We start from the raw sequence: 15342 nt of genomic DNA on the forward strand, positions 1-15342 counted from the left end.
TGTGGCAGATGTTCAGGTGCAATAAAGACTGCAAACAAAGAGGAAACAACTTCTATCTCATTCCAGGGTGAAAAACTAGAGGTAGTCGATAGCTTCCACTATCTGGGCGACCAAGTTAGTAGTGGGGGTGGGTGCGCTGAAAGTGTAGCTGCTAGAATAAGAATAGCCTGGGCAAAGTTTAGAGAGCTCTTACCCCTGCTGGCGACAAAGGGACTCTCACTCAGAGTAAAAGGCAGACTGTATGACGCATGCGTACGAACAACCATGCTACATGGCAGTGAAACATGGGCTGTAACTGCTGAGGACATACGTAAGCTCGCAAGGAATGAAGCCAGTATGCTCCGTTGGATGTGTAATGTCAATGTGAATACCCGTCAGAGTGTAAGTATCTTGAGAGAAAAGCTGAACATTAGAAGCATCAGTTGTGGCGTGCAAGAGAGACGATTGCGCTGGTATGGACATGTGGTGAGAATGGAGGAGGATAGCTGCGTGAAAAAGTGCCACACCCTAACAGTTGAGGGAACCCGTGGAAGAGGTAGGCCCAGGAAGACCTGGGCTGAGGTGGTGAGGCAAGACCTTCGTACATTGGGCCTCACCGAGGCGATGACTACGGACCGAGACCTTTGGAAATGTGCTGTGCGTGAGAAGACCCGGCAAGCCAAGTAAGATCGTTGCCAGTGCCCCTGGACTGGTTCTTGTGCGGGTGGCACATGAGATGCACCATTTTGAGCGTGGCCGTTGCCAGTACCGCCTGACTGGCTCCTGTAGGATTTTCGAGCGAGATCGTTGCCAGTGCCCCTGGACTGGCTTGTGCGGGTGGCACATAAAAGACACCATTTCGAGCGTGGGCGTTTTCGTGCGGGTGACACGTAAAAGCACCCACTACACTCTCTGAGTGGTTGGCGTTAGGAAGGGCATCCAGCTGTAGAAACTCTGCCAAATCAGACTGGAGCCTGGTGTTGCCATCCGGTTTCACCAGTCCTCAGTCAAATCGTCCAACCCATGCTAGCATGGAAAGCGGACGTTAAACGATGATGATGATGATGATATATATATGTTTATATATATATGTGTGTATATATGTGTGTATATATGTATATATATATATATATATATATATATATATATGTATATGTATATATATATATACTGTAGTTTCAAATAGAAAACTAATAATAATTATAATAATAAAGGCAGTTATTTTGGAAGAAAGACAGAATGGTCATTTGCTGGAATGGATTTGATCATTGAGTTGCTTGATCAGGTTTCACCTTGGGCCAAACAACAACAATCCTGTTTCTTACACCTAAATCTTCCACTCTCTCTCTCTCTCTCTCTCTCTCTCTCTCTCTCTCTCTCTCTCTCCCCCTCTCTCTCTCTCTCTCGCTCTCTCTCTCTCTCTCCCTCTCTCTCTCTCCCTCTCCCTCTCTCTCTCACACACACACACACACACACACACGCTAACACTTTCCTTTAGCTAATCTTTGAGGTTTTAACTTTTAGTAACTCCAATTAAATCCAGAGACAAAGTTTATGTAACAAAAACCCATAAATATATAAATAAGGGTGTGGTTGTTTTTTTCCTTTTGTTGGATTTTGGTGTCGTCAGAATTAAAATTGAAATGAAACTGAACAAAGGAAAGAAAAGAGAATTGTAAACTAATGGATTTTATATGAAAGTTGGTGCTGCGTGTCTTTCTCATTCTTTTTACAGTCTTTCTCTCCACCCCCTATGTGTGTGTGTGTAGGATTCTATGGTTTACAAGTTTACTTTGCAAGCTTGTGGTTTGGGGTTTGGTCTCTCATTGCAAAGCACCTTGTGCAGGTGCTGACCCAATACAATAGTTTTGTTTGAAACCAGTCTGTAGCACAAGAAAGGTTGAGGGCAATGATGATTTTATACGCACACACACATATTCTCGCATTGTTCTAGCTTTACACAACAATATTCTTTAAAATAGGGAGAAAAACTAGAGGTGGTTGATAGCTTCCGCTATCTGGGTGACCAAGTTAGTAGTGGGGGTGGGTGCACTGAAAGTGGAAAGTGTAGCTGCTAGAATAAGAATAGCCTGGGCAAGGTTCAGAGAGCTCTTACCTCTGCTGGCGACAAAGGGACTCTTACTCAGAGTAAAAGGCAGACTGTATGACGCATGTGTACGAACAGCCATGCTACATGGCAGTGAAACATGGGCTGTGACTGCTGAGGACATGCGTAAGCTTGCAAGGAATGAAGCCAGTATGCTCCGATGGATGTATAATGTCAATGTGCATACCCGACAGAGTGTAAGCATCTTGAGAGAAAAGCTGAACATAAGAAGCATCAGTTGTGGTGTGCAAGAGAGACGATTGCGCTGGTATGGACATGTGGCGAGAATGGATGAGTATAGCTGCGTGAAAAAGTGTCAAACCCTAACAGTTGAAGGAACCCGTGGAAGAGGTAGGCCCAGGAAGACCTGGGCTGAGGTGGTGAGGCAAGATCTTCGAACATTGGGCCTCACCGAGGCGATGACTTCTGACCGAGACCTTTGGAAATATGCTGTGCGTGAGAAGACCTGGCAAGCGAAGTGAGACCTAAATCCAAGACCTCTGCCAGGGGTGTAGCCAGCCCACTTATGCGTACCTTTCCTTCATTGGACACGAAACTCAGCTTGCGAAGACTTATTGAGGCAAGCGAAAGCGAAATCGGGATGGCACCTGTGCCCAGCATTGCCTTTCTGGCACTTGTGCCCGTGACATGTGTAAGGATTTTTGAGCAAGATTGTTGCCACAAGAGACAGTCTCCAGAATATGCAGTAGATTCATTATATACGTTATTTACATTTGACAGATATTTGTCCTCATCTTGTTTGTTGTTAACACAACATCTCGGCTGATATACCCTCCAGCCTGCATCAGGTGTCTTGGGGAAATTTCGAACCTGGGTTCTCATTCCTAAGGTAGTTTTCGATTAGAAAAATGACTATTTTTAAATCTCACAACATGAAGTATTGAGCAATAGTACTTTGTAGTAAAGTTTGTTTGCCAACATAACATGGCAGTCCTGGTTTTCGATGTTATTATTATCATTATTATTATTATTATTATTATTATTATTATTTATGTCACTACCTGGAATCGAACTTGGGATCTTAGGGTTAGTAGCCCATGCTCTTAACCACTACACTCTTAACCACGGGCATATGGCGTAGTGGTTAAGAGCACGGGCTACTAACCCCAAGATTCTGAGTTCAATTCTAGGCAGTGACCTGAATAATAACATCAAAAAATACCTTAGGAATGAGAACCCAGGTTCGAAATTTCCCCAAGACACCTGATGAAGGCTGAAGGGTATATCAGCTGAAACGTTGTGTTAAGAACAAACAAGATGAGGACAAATATCTGTCAAATGTAAATTATGTCCATAATTGCTCATCTCTGAAATATGGAACTGTATTATGCAGTAGATTGTTCTGTGATGATTGTGTAATTCACTTTTCAGGTGCAGATTCAATCTAGAATCACTTTCAGTGGAGCAGAAAAGGTAACAGTCCTGCTATTTTACCTACCATTAACTGTAGTATCTCATCATGTAGCCACCAATAGTAGCACATGGTGTTTAATCCACAAGAGGGTGAATGTGGTTCCTCACATTCAAGCCAGTGTCACCTGAACCAGTAATACCATGGATCACACCGTTCACCTCATTAGCAAGATGAAAATTAGTTTTAAATAACATTTCAACAAAACCTACATCTCAGTCATTGTTTTGTTATTTATTTTAAGGTTTTAATGAGAAATTGGTTTGGGTGCTAATGACAGCTATTGAGGCAGAAACATGTGTCCATTGATTGTCCTCTCCATACAATGAGCTTGTCCTTAAAGGCATGTCAGCTTTGGAGAATTTTTGATTCTTGAAATTATTTCCCGTTCCCATATCAAGCTAGTCCTAATTGCCATTCGGTAATTATGAAGCATCCTTTAGAGACAGAGATAAATGTAGCAAATCCAGAATTTGCAAACCCAGGTGAACCTAACCGTAGGTGTTGGTCTCGGTGGTAGTAGCAAATATTTTAATGTTGTATGGTATTTGGTAGACATGTATTTGTCTGTGCGGATCATTGTAAATCTGTGTTCTAATAACCTAAAATATTTTGGGTGAGTCCGGTTCAGACGTCATTCTGGTTTGAAACACGTAATATTCTGTGTTTGTGTAACCCTGATGTGAACTTCCAAAGCATAATTACTATGTTATTCTATAACCCTTTGTATTCAGTATCTTGCTAGCAACCCTGATGTGTTCCCTACAGCTGTACATTGACCCCCCACCCAATAAACGTAATCTTATTCTGCCCAGACCAACCACACCAATTCCAACATAGAATCATGCCACCAAAAAACTCTGTGTGTGTGTGTGTGTGTGTGTGTGTGTGTGTGTGTGTGTGTGTGTGTGAAAACAAACTTGTGTTCAATGGTATTTTTATCCTTGTGAATTAGTCAAGTCATTTCTTTCAAGCTGCTCAGTAAAAAATGCCTTATCTGTGAAAGTTTAGAATTATCTCTGGGTCTGGCGGTGCCGATGGTACTGCTGCTGCTGCTGCTGTCCAAGAGAATTGGTAACAGTGGGTGGTGGTGTTTGTTTGTTTGTTTTTCTTTGGACAGAATGTTGTGGATTTTGTAACAGATTCTTAGTCTTGGTTGGACAACAGAAACTCTGCTAGTTTCCCCACCCCACACCTGCTACCCCCAAACCTGTCTGATAAGCCCTCTGCCCACTTCTAAACTCTAGCATTCTTTATTGCTCATACCATTCCTTTCAATTCTATAACTGCTCTGTTTGTTGGCTATTTTATTTCTTATTAATTTACTTGTTTTTTTTTTTAAAGGTTGTTTTTTTCTTTTCTAATCTATTTCATCAATGTTTACCATTCCTCACTTCAGTGAGATTCTTCACAGCCTCCAGCAGAAGAAATTTAGTTTCCATCCAACAGTGTTTTAAAATTTAAACTTTTTTCCTCAAAAACAAACAAACCTACTTACAGCCAAAACCAGGCCATTTTCTCTGTATTTTTAACCTTTTGGGTTTTTACACACAACACAAAGAAAACACAAAACCATAAAGGCAAATCAGTCAATATAAATTTGTAATTGTCATCAGCCAATGTAGTAATACAGGAAGAAGAAGTGGTAGTAGTAGTAGTAGTAGTGGCAGTGGCAGTGTTGGTGGTGGTGGTGGTGGTGCTGCTGCTGCTAGTGTTGTATGCGAAGGTTGGTAGGATGGTGAAAACACTCATGCTTGTCCATGTTGTACATTTAATTGGCGCAGGAGGCCTTGCGTCACGCAACTGGTGTTAGCAACACAAACAAAACAGGATCAGGAAGTTTGTCTCTCTCACTCCGCGTGTATCAGCTTTATTTTTCTTCATCAAACGAGGATATATATACCCACACACACACACACATATGTATGCAGCAACAAACACACAAACACACACAGCACCCAATGTGACCAAGTGTTGTAAGTTCAACTTGTTATTATTTTTGTTTCTTAGTGACTTGTAACATTTCCGTACCAAACTATATCTACGTACCGCTGCAAGTGGCATCGTTTTATACCTTCTGCTAGTTGGCGGGGGGGGGGGGGGGGGGGGGGAGGTGTCTGTTTCAAGATTTCAAAGAATTTCTCCAAGATTTTAAAGTTTTTCAACAACGAAATCTCAACTTATTATTCTTAAAGGAAACTCTAAACGTTAATAATAATAGTGATTGCTTTTATTTACCACAAGGGCAGAAGATGAAGAGATACTACAAAGACAGACGTGTAGAGTGGTGGTGGGGAGGGGGGGTACATATAATGAAATGATGAAAACTAAGTAAATATGGAAAGAAGTACACCTGGCATAGAATAAAAGAAAGAAGGAGGGGGAAAAGGATGAGAGGGGAATGTTGTCTTCCTCATACAGGAGGACCTCTAGGGGTAATTGAGGAACCCCCACCATCCAAGATCTCAATACCAACAGCAAGTGTTCTCTCCAAACCTTTTCTCCAACAGGCAAGGTTACTCTTAGAAATAATAATTATGGTAATGAACTTAGGAATGAGAACCCAGGTTGGAAATTTCCCCCAAGACACCTGATGAAGGCTGGAGGGTATATCAGCTGAAATGTGTTAAACAAGATGAGGATAAATATCTGTCAAATGTAAATAAGGTAAATAATGTAATGAACTCTTGTTCTTAATGAATTATTTCTAAATTTGGCAAAAAGATAGCTATATTAGTGGGGGGGGGGGGTTAGTTCATTTGGTTAATTAAAGCCTGGATTAATTGTTCGATGGTAACACCAAACTCTAAATGTAAAAACGATGTTTACTTGCTTTTTACTGTTTTCTAGTTTAGGACAAGGGACTTCATTAGTCTGTTGTTGTCGTTATTATTATCATTATTATTATTGTCATTAAGCTGGCAGAATCGTTAGCATGCTGGGCGAAAAGCTTAGCGGCATTTCGTCCATCTTTACGTTCTGAGTTCAAATTCCACTGAGGTCGACTTTGCCTTTCATCCTTTCGGGGTCAATAAAATAAGTACCAGTTAAACACTGGGGATTGATGTAATCAACTTACCCTCCCCAAAATTGCTGGCCTTGTACCAAAATTTGAAATCATTATTACTAATATTGTTATCATCATCATCAGTATTATTATTGTTGTTGTTGTTATTATTATTATTATAATTATTGTAGCATTTTGTTCATGTGCTGAGTTCAAATTCCACAAAGGTCAACTTCACTCTTTCTTCCTTTGGGGATTGATTAAATAAGCACTAATTGAGCTCTGAGGCTGAACTAATTGTCTAATAAACCCCCACCCATTCCTCCCCCAAAAAAATTCAGGTCTTGTGCTTATAGTAGAAAGGATTATTATTATTATTATTATTATTATTTATTATTATTATTTATTATTATTATTTAGTAGTAGTAGTAGTAGTAGTATTGGTGTATTTGTTAAGTGCCTCTAGTAAAGATAATGCTTTCATTTATTCTCGGAATTATATAAGAATTTGTCTACACTCCCTTTTTAATATTCAATCTCTTTCGTTATAACTACGCTTGTGTGTGTGTGTGGTGTACGTACATATGTATATGCGTGTGTGTGTGCATATATATATATATATATATATATATATGTGTGTGTGTATATATATATATATATATATATATATATATATATATATATATACACATATATATATATATATATATACATATATGGTATGTACATGTAAGTATAATAAAATGAAAAGATGGACAGGAAGTTGTAAGACACCAAGTCATTTATTATAACATATTTCCAGAGAAGTGACTATAATGTGTTGGTGTATCTCCGGCATCTGTCTATCTGCTTTTGTATCCATAAACCTTTTTCTATATCCTTAATCTCTTCCACCCACGAACCTTTAAAACTTTTAAATCCATAAATCTATTACAGAAAATTAACCCACCCTCCCCCTCCTCCTTTTTGCTCTTCTACTTTTTTGCTTTATTTTAATTTCTTTTGTTCCACCCTCGCCCCTTTACCTGACACTGTTACCCTCTTATCTTACTGTACAGAAGTGACCATTAGAATACATAAATTTAGGGAAATGCCAAGAGAATCTGGAGAGCACGAGGTTTTAGTGATTCCTCCTCCCAGACCGGTAGAAACGTGTGTGTGTGTGTGTATAAGTTCTAGGTATATTCGAACATCATCCTTGCTGATATTTCGATAAAGAGGTTTTCTCTACTTCTTTGAAGTAGAAAAATATAAACTGTTTTTTTTAACCTAATTATTAATTTGTGAAAAATCAAAAAAAAATCTCGTCTATAGTATTTATAATAAAAACCCTAAAAAAATAAGCAGTAAAACATATTTTAGTTGAACAATCTGTATAAAGCAATATTCCCCTTTTATAGATTTACAGCCTTAAGATTTCAGGGCAAAATGAATTCCAGCTGGTCTTGTTTTGAGTTTTTAATTTTCTTCCCTGTTTAAAGAATTTTGCTGTTCTCCTTCTGTGTATTCATTGTAAAGTAATCCCAGGGATCTTACAAACTTTGACATGGGTTGCTGGGTCCTTCAAACTAAATCATTAGCCTTTTACCTCTCTTTTTAATATTGGGTTTCAAAAGAAAACCTTAGGTAGAAAAAGTTTACGGTTAGCCCTGGGACTTGAACCCACATCTCTTGTAGACATGACAGGTGATTTACAACTGTACCAAAGTAATCATCTGAATTTTTTCTCCCCATTTTAGAAATTTTGTTCTTATCAGGAAGGATTATGTTGTTGACATGATAAAAAAAATTTTAAACTTTGAAAGGTTTAAAGTTTGTTTTTTTTAACCATTGAACTAATATTTCATTGTGGTTATTTCAAGTGAAACTTGATTGAACAAACTTCTGATCTAAGATGCTCCAGCCATGACCATCTCTATCTTATAATTAGACATACTGTATAGGATTAGTCTGTATTAAGGAGCATAAGGCCAGTTTCCCCGTTTCTCTCTGGACGGGTCACCGGTCCATTGCAGGATTCCTCATTTTTACCTGTTGATTGGGCTGCAGCAACGTGAAATGAAGTGTTTTGCTCAAGAACACAATACATTGCCCAGTCCAGGAATTGAAACCACACTCTTACAATCGTGAGTCCAGCACCCTAACCACTAAGCTATGCTCTTCCACAGACATACTGAATATAGGATCTCAATATTCAATGTGTCCTCCCATTTGTTTAAAAGATGAATATTGAATATTGGATGCTATTTTTAGCAGATCAAATGACCCTATAGAGTCTCTCCTGTAAGTAGTGATGGTCACTATCAACAAGAGTTAGCTTACATAAAAAAATCTCTACAGCAAAATTTGAGATCAATGTATAATCCACGTTGATCAATATTTAATCCACATTGATCAATGTTTAATCTATATTGATCTCTTTCGGATAAAACCACAACAGTTTCCTGTTTGTTAAATTCAAACATGATATTTCAAGTAGTTATGTTTCTTTTAATCCTTTTCTTAGAAATCCAACTGTGACCACCCTTACGTCCATGATCCAAACTTCTTTTAATGTGATCAAAATTAAAACCTTTCATCCAAATTCCATTTTGTTCCAAACACCAACTTAAATATTGATTTCAAATTTTGGCACAAGACCAGCAGTTTTGGAGGAGGGGTAAGTTTATTATCGGACCCCAACGCTCAACTGGTACTTATTTTATCAACCCCGAAAGGATGAAAGGCAAAGTCGACCTCAGTGGAATTTGAACTCGGTACGTGGCGACAGGCAAAATACCACAAAGCATTTCGCCCGATGTGCTAACGATTCTGCCAGCTTGCCACCTTAATTATAATAATAATAATAATAATTATAATAATAATAATAATAATAATAATAATAATAATAATAATAATAATAATGATAATAATGATAATAGGATTTGAACTCAGAACTTAAAGAGTTGGAATGATGATGATGATGATGATGATGATGGTGGTTGGGTATTAGTTAAGCTGTATTTCATTTTGTTGCTCTTAATTCTTCTCTTTTACTTAGACATGTTTCTGTCATTGTATTTCAGTGTTGTGTAGACCCAACAGATTTCTCCTCCTGTTTCCTTCAGTGATAGTCTTTAACAAAATGTTCATAGGAAATAGATTTTAATGAATCGAGTTTGAAAAAAAACAAGAAAAAAAAGCAAAATCTATTTCTCATCACTAATTAAGAAAGAAAAAAATATTTATAAAATAAAAAAAGACAATTTAAATCATCAGTGAAGTGAACTTAATCTTCATGGTTGAATTACGCTCAAACCATTCAACAGAGCCATCAGGCCAACACATCGTGTTCAATCGACCACGAACAGATAAAATGGCATCCAAATCAGGCCAAGACAAGTTGGTGCGTAAAGCACGGCACCACAAACGGGTTCAAAGAAGTTTTTCTGATGTAAGCTACAGGTTTTTATTTTGCTTTTTTTTTTCTTCTTTTATTTTGCACGGACTTCTTTTCTCTCAGTTTCTAATTTCCGTCTCCGCCTTAAGCAAGATTTTCTGTGCATGAGATGATGTAATTGTGGCTTTTGAGGTCTCGAGATTTCTTAGCAAATAACTTTATAATCACATAATAGGTGCACACATGGCTACATGGTTAAGAAGTTCACTTCCTGATCACATGATTTCATTTTCAAATCTATTGCACAGCACCTTGCGCAAGTGCATTCTACTCTGGCCCTGGCTGTAATGTGTGTGTGTGTGTGTGTGTGATTCCCTCGTGTTCACTGGTCCGTAAATCTTGGCTTCCTGACATATTTTCACATGCTGTGTGATCTTTGTAAACAAAAAGCTCCTTAAATAGTGTTGTTTGTCTCCAGTTCCCAGCATAAAAATACATGTCTAGGCTGTTAACTTTTCAGTACATTGAGGGGAATATCATCTCATTTGGAAACCTGTAGAAGATGGCAACAAGACCTGCATCTGGTTTCACAAATGCTTTGCCTCAGTGTATTTTCAGCTGAGCCATGCAAACATGGAAAAGTAGATGTTAAAGCATTTACGAGTATAAACAAAACACATACACTATGTGTTTGTGAGTGATACTGTTAGTTTAATCAAACATCTCTCAATCATAATTTGTCTGAATAAGTCTCAAAAGAACAATTAGATTTGACTCTTTTAGGATTATAATTTATCAAGTTCTCTTGGTTAGCTCCAAGATATTATAAAGTTGGGGGCAGGTATAGAATCTAGAAATGGAATCGAAACCATGCTGCTGACAGCCTAAGAGTTCTAACTATACTTTTAGTCATGATATGAGTCATTAATACAATAAGTTGTAAGCTGGAAGAATTGTTAGCACACCAAACAAAATACTTTGTGGCATTTTGTCTGTCTTTGTGTTCTGAGTTTAAATTCAGCCGAGGCCAACTTTACCTTTCATCCTTACGGGGTCGATAAGAACCAGTTGAGCCGGGGGGGGGGGGGGGGGGGGGTCAATGTAATTGGCTCACCCCCACCTCCCAAATTGTTGGTCTTGTGCCAAAATTTGAAACCAAGATCAAAAGCTATTGGTTTTGTAGTTCTCAAAAATGATTCCAAATAATCTGATTCGAATGCCCTTCCTAACACCAACTACTCCGAGAGTGTAGTGGGTAAAAAGCACCCACTACACTCTTGGAGTGGTTGGCGTTAAGAAGGGCATCCAGCTGTAGAAACCTTGCCAGATCAGATTGGAGCCTGGTGCTGTCTCCTGGCTTGCCAGTCCTCACTCAAACCGTCCAACCCATGCCAGCATGGAAAGCGGACGTTAAACGATGATGAGGATGATGATGAGGATGTCTGTGTTGGAAGGATGTAAGGTGGCAACTGTTTTAGTCAAATTTAAATTCCTTGTTAACATTAAAAAAAAAATTTTAGTTCTGTAGATGTAAATCCATCACAGAATGATTTAGTTTTATTCCCCATGTCTGTGATACGGTACTGGATGACGAGGAAAACAGATGCAAGAAGACTAGTTTTATTTTTGAAATGAATGTTAGTTGTGGATCACCATGTCTTGGATCACCATGGCCACCACATTGGTGCCACTCAGGTTCACATGCAGTTTTTTTTTCTTTTTTTTTTATGTTTCTTCTTTGGCACACATAAAGTCATTTCTGTTATATATACTATATCTGTGTTCCACCTACATTACATGTATGTTACACATATATCATGTATTAAATATCTATATATTGTCGTTACATAATCTTTACGTTCAACTCTGTTGTGTCTGTTATTTGTTTGCTGTAACATTACGTGTGTACTTCCTATCTGTACTCCTCTATTATATATAGAGTTCAGTAAGATAAGATGGTAACATCATTCGTTAAGAGGAAAATGAGAAGAAATAAGATTCGAAAGAGTAGAATAAAACAGGATGAGACACAATAAAGTAGGGAAATGAAAGAAGACTGAGTGAAAGAACAGAGAGTAAAAGAGAGTTGAGTGCAAAGAGGTTTCATTTTCTGTTATCGGTTGGGGAGTATAAATTGTTTTTTTTTTTCAAAACATCACAGATAGAAAAGTTCTAAAAGTTGAAAATTTGTTTAAAGATTTATTGCTTTTCTTTATTTTATCTTATTTCTTCTCCTCTTCCTCTTTACTAAACAGAGTTACTCTGTTATCTTACTAAAATGGAACCATGTGGCCTGTGATTATATCAACACATAAATAGAGTACCTGTTATTGCCTTGTTATATGTACTCCTGTACTCTATAATGAGTACTTGTTTAATGTTTTAGTGTTCTGGCCTGGTTTACAACTGAGGAATATCTTTTTAAGTCCTGCTACTAGTAAAAGATGTTCACATTTGGTGTTAGACCTTGGTAAGGTACCTGACCATTGCTTAATTGGTCAAGCATTATGTCTGGTCTCTAAATCTGGCCCTTTGTACCTCTCGTCCACAAAATAGTAAAGGACAAAAAATTTTAGGTCTTCTAGAGAAAATTATGTGTGGCAAGTGTCTTCTTCTTTGGCCCTGGGGCAACCAAAGCCTTGTAAGTGAATTTGTTAGATGGAAACTGAAAGAAGCTCATCATATGTGTGTGTGTGTGTGTGTGTGTGTGTTACTGTCTCTTTGCCTTGGCATTATGTGACAGTTGTAAACAAATGTCCCCATCATGCAACCAGTGACCTTCGTTTCCAATCTTCCATGAAAACATGTCTGGTCATGGGGAAATATTGCTTTGATTGGAAACAGGGTTGATGATAGGAGGAGCATCTGGCCAGAAAAAATCTCCCTCAAAAACTCCATCCAACCCATGGAAGCATGAAAAAGTAGATGTTAAAAGATGTTAAAAGATGATGATGTATGTGTGTTGTTGTTGTTGGAAATGGTTGCCATATTTGATCTCCTTGGATGAAATTATCTAGATAAGTAATCTGTATTTGATCACTTCACCTGCTATAGAAATAGCAGCCAAATCTCCCTCACATCTTACTTTACCATTGTTTAAATTGTAGATATACAACACCTGGAAAATCAAAACTGGAGTGATTCTGGTTATTGATCTGCTCAATCATGTACAACCTAGGGCTAAACAGCAGCAGCTACAAATGAGAAAGATAAACCTTTTAGCATTTAAACCAGACCCCATATCCAACCAAAATGTTCTCCCTGTTTTATATTCAAGCTGACCAGATCTAGCCTCTCTAACCAACCCTACAATATCGTTCTACAACTTAAGTTACCTCATCAAAGTCTCAAGGCTACAGGATAATGCCAGATTAATTGAAAACAATGTGAATCAAGAAGTATTAGATTTGACAGAGTAATGTGAAAGTGAAAGGACAGCCAGACTTGGTAAACACTGACAATTTTGTTATATAGGCGTAGGAGTGGCTGTGTGGTGAGTAGCTTGCTCACCAACCACATGGTTCCAGGTTCGGTCCTACTGTGTGTCACCTTGGGCAAGTGTCTTCTACTATAGCCTCGGTCCAACCAAAGCCTTGTTAGTGGATTTGGTAGACGGAAACTGAAAGAAGTCTGTCGTATGTGTGTGTGTGTCTGTGTTTGTCCCCTCCAACATCGCTTGATCTGGTGATCATGAATACAACACCCTAACCACTCGGCCACAAGCCTTCATATCTATATGATGATGATGATGATGATGATATATCAGGTATCGACCAGACTATCAGATGGTGTTATACATCGCTGGTCATCTTTTATTCCATCGAATACAGTGTTTGATGTTTTGAACTTAGTATTTCTTTTGGAAAGAAGGAATTTAATAGAATTCTTTCTGAACAGAAGCCAGGACAGAGCACTCCAAGAACTTAGTTTTGTATTTTCATTACCATTTTCTACCTTGTCTTATTTTCCATATACATATCAACTCGTGTGTTCCTTTTCAACCTTCTACATATATATATATGTGTATGTACATATAGATATACATATGTACGTATATATATGTATGTATATATATGTATGTACGTGACAAAACTCGACGCTTTCCACTCCACGATACCAGACGAACCAATGGCTCGAAATGAGACGCAGTTTAGGGCAGCGATGTCAAATTCTCTTATACACCAGATGTGCCATCAAAACTCTTGATTGGACTATATCAGGTGCAGGAGAAGAGCCATGCAAGGAACATGAAGAGAGCAAAGCATAAAGACAGAAAATCACGGTGGTGCTCCAGCATGACCACAGCCACTTGGCTGAAACCCATAAATAAATATATGTATGTATGTATATATATGTATGTATGTGTATATATATATATATATATATATATATATATATATATATATATGTGTGTATATAAACATATATATATATATGTTTATATATATATATATAAACATATATTAGTTCAAGATTAATTCATGAACTTGAAGTTCCAAGATAATTTATGAAATTAATAGGTTTTAAGATTAACATATATATATATGTATATATATATATATATGTATATATATATATGTATACATATATATATATGTATACATATATATATATGTATACATATATATATATATACACATATATATGTATATATATATATATGTGTGTATATATAATTATATATATGTGTATATATATATATATATATATATATATATATGTATATATATGTGTATATATATATATATATATATGTATATATATGTGTGTATATATATATATATATATATATATATATATATATATACACACATATATATATATATATATATATATATATATATATACATACATATATATGTATATATATGTGTATATATATATATATATATATATATATACATACATATATATGTATATATATGTGTATATATATATATATATATATACATACATATATATGTATATATATGTGTATATATGTATATATATGTGTGTGTATATATATATATATATATACGTACATATATATGTATATATATGTATATATATATATGTATATATATATCTATATATATAAAAATGAGAAAGTGTGTCTGTCGGTCTGCCTGTCTGTCTGTCTGTCTGTCTGTGTGAATCCCTAAAACTCGAGAACTACACAACCAATTTCATTCAAATTTTACACATGCCTTACTTAGGGTTCCAGTTGTGTTTTAGTCAAAAAAAATTATTAACTTCTTGCAGAGTTCGAGCACACGGCAACATAATATCTCCTCCACTATTTAAGTATTCCGTGTCAAAAGTGAAACAAAAACACTCATGTCAAATACTTTCACCTTAAAAATGAAACTATTCCACTAACTGAAACAATCACATTTCGATACTGTAGTGACAGATACTTTCACAGAGAGAGAAAGAGAGAGAGAGAGAGAGAGATG

At 36.9% G+C, this 15342-nt stretch overlaps 1 protein-coding gene across 5 annotated transcripts in view; it reads left to right on the forward strand.

Moving 5' to 3' along the window:
- The window catches only part of LOC106871093 (cGMP-inhibited 3',5'-cyclic phosphodiesterase 3A), a 278668-nt gene that overhangs the window by 193467 nt on the left and 69859 nt on the right, over positions 1-15342 (forward strand). Inside the window, exons 1-2 of one of the 5 annotated variants that reach the window (XM_014917388.3) lie at positions 4620-5494; positions 9591-9958. The exons of 3 other annotated variants lie outside the window; for them this stretch is intronic. In XM_014917388.3, coding sequence (XP_014772874.1) covers positions 9803-9958 — 156 coding nt within the window. In that variant the 5' untranslated portion in view covers positions 4620-5494; positions 9591-9802. Of the gene's footprint in view, positions 1-4619; positions 5495-9590; positions 9959-15342 lie in introns of those variants that run through there. One more of the 5 variants, XM_014917389.3, reaches the window with a different exon arrangement.

The sequence above is a fragment of the Octopus bimaculoides genome, chromosome 2 (genome assembly GCF_046866305.1).
Source record: "Octopus bimaculoides isolate indiv1 chromosome 2, ASM4686630v1, whole genome shotgun sequence".
Taxonomy (NCBI): domain Eukaryota; kingdom Metazoa; phylum Mollusca; class Cephalopoda; order Octopoda; family Octopodidae; genus Octopus; species Octopus bimaculoides.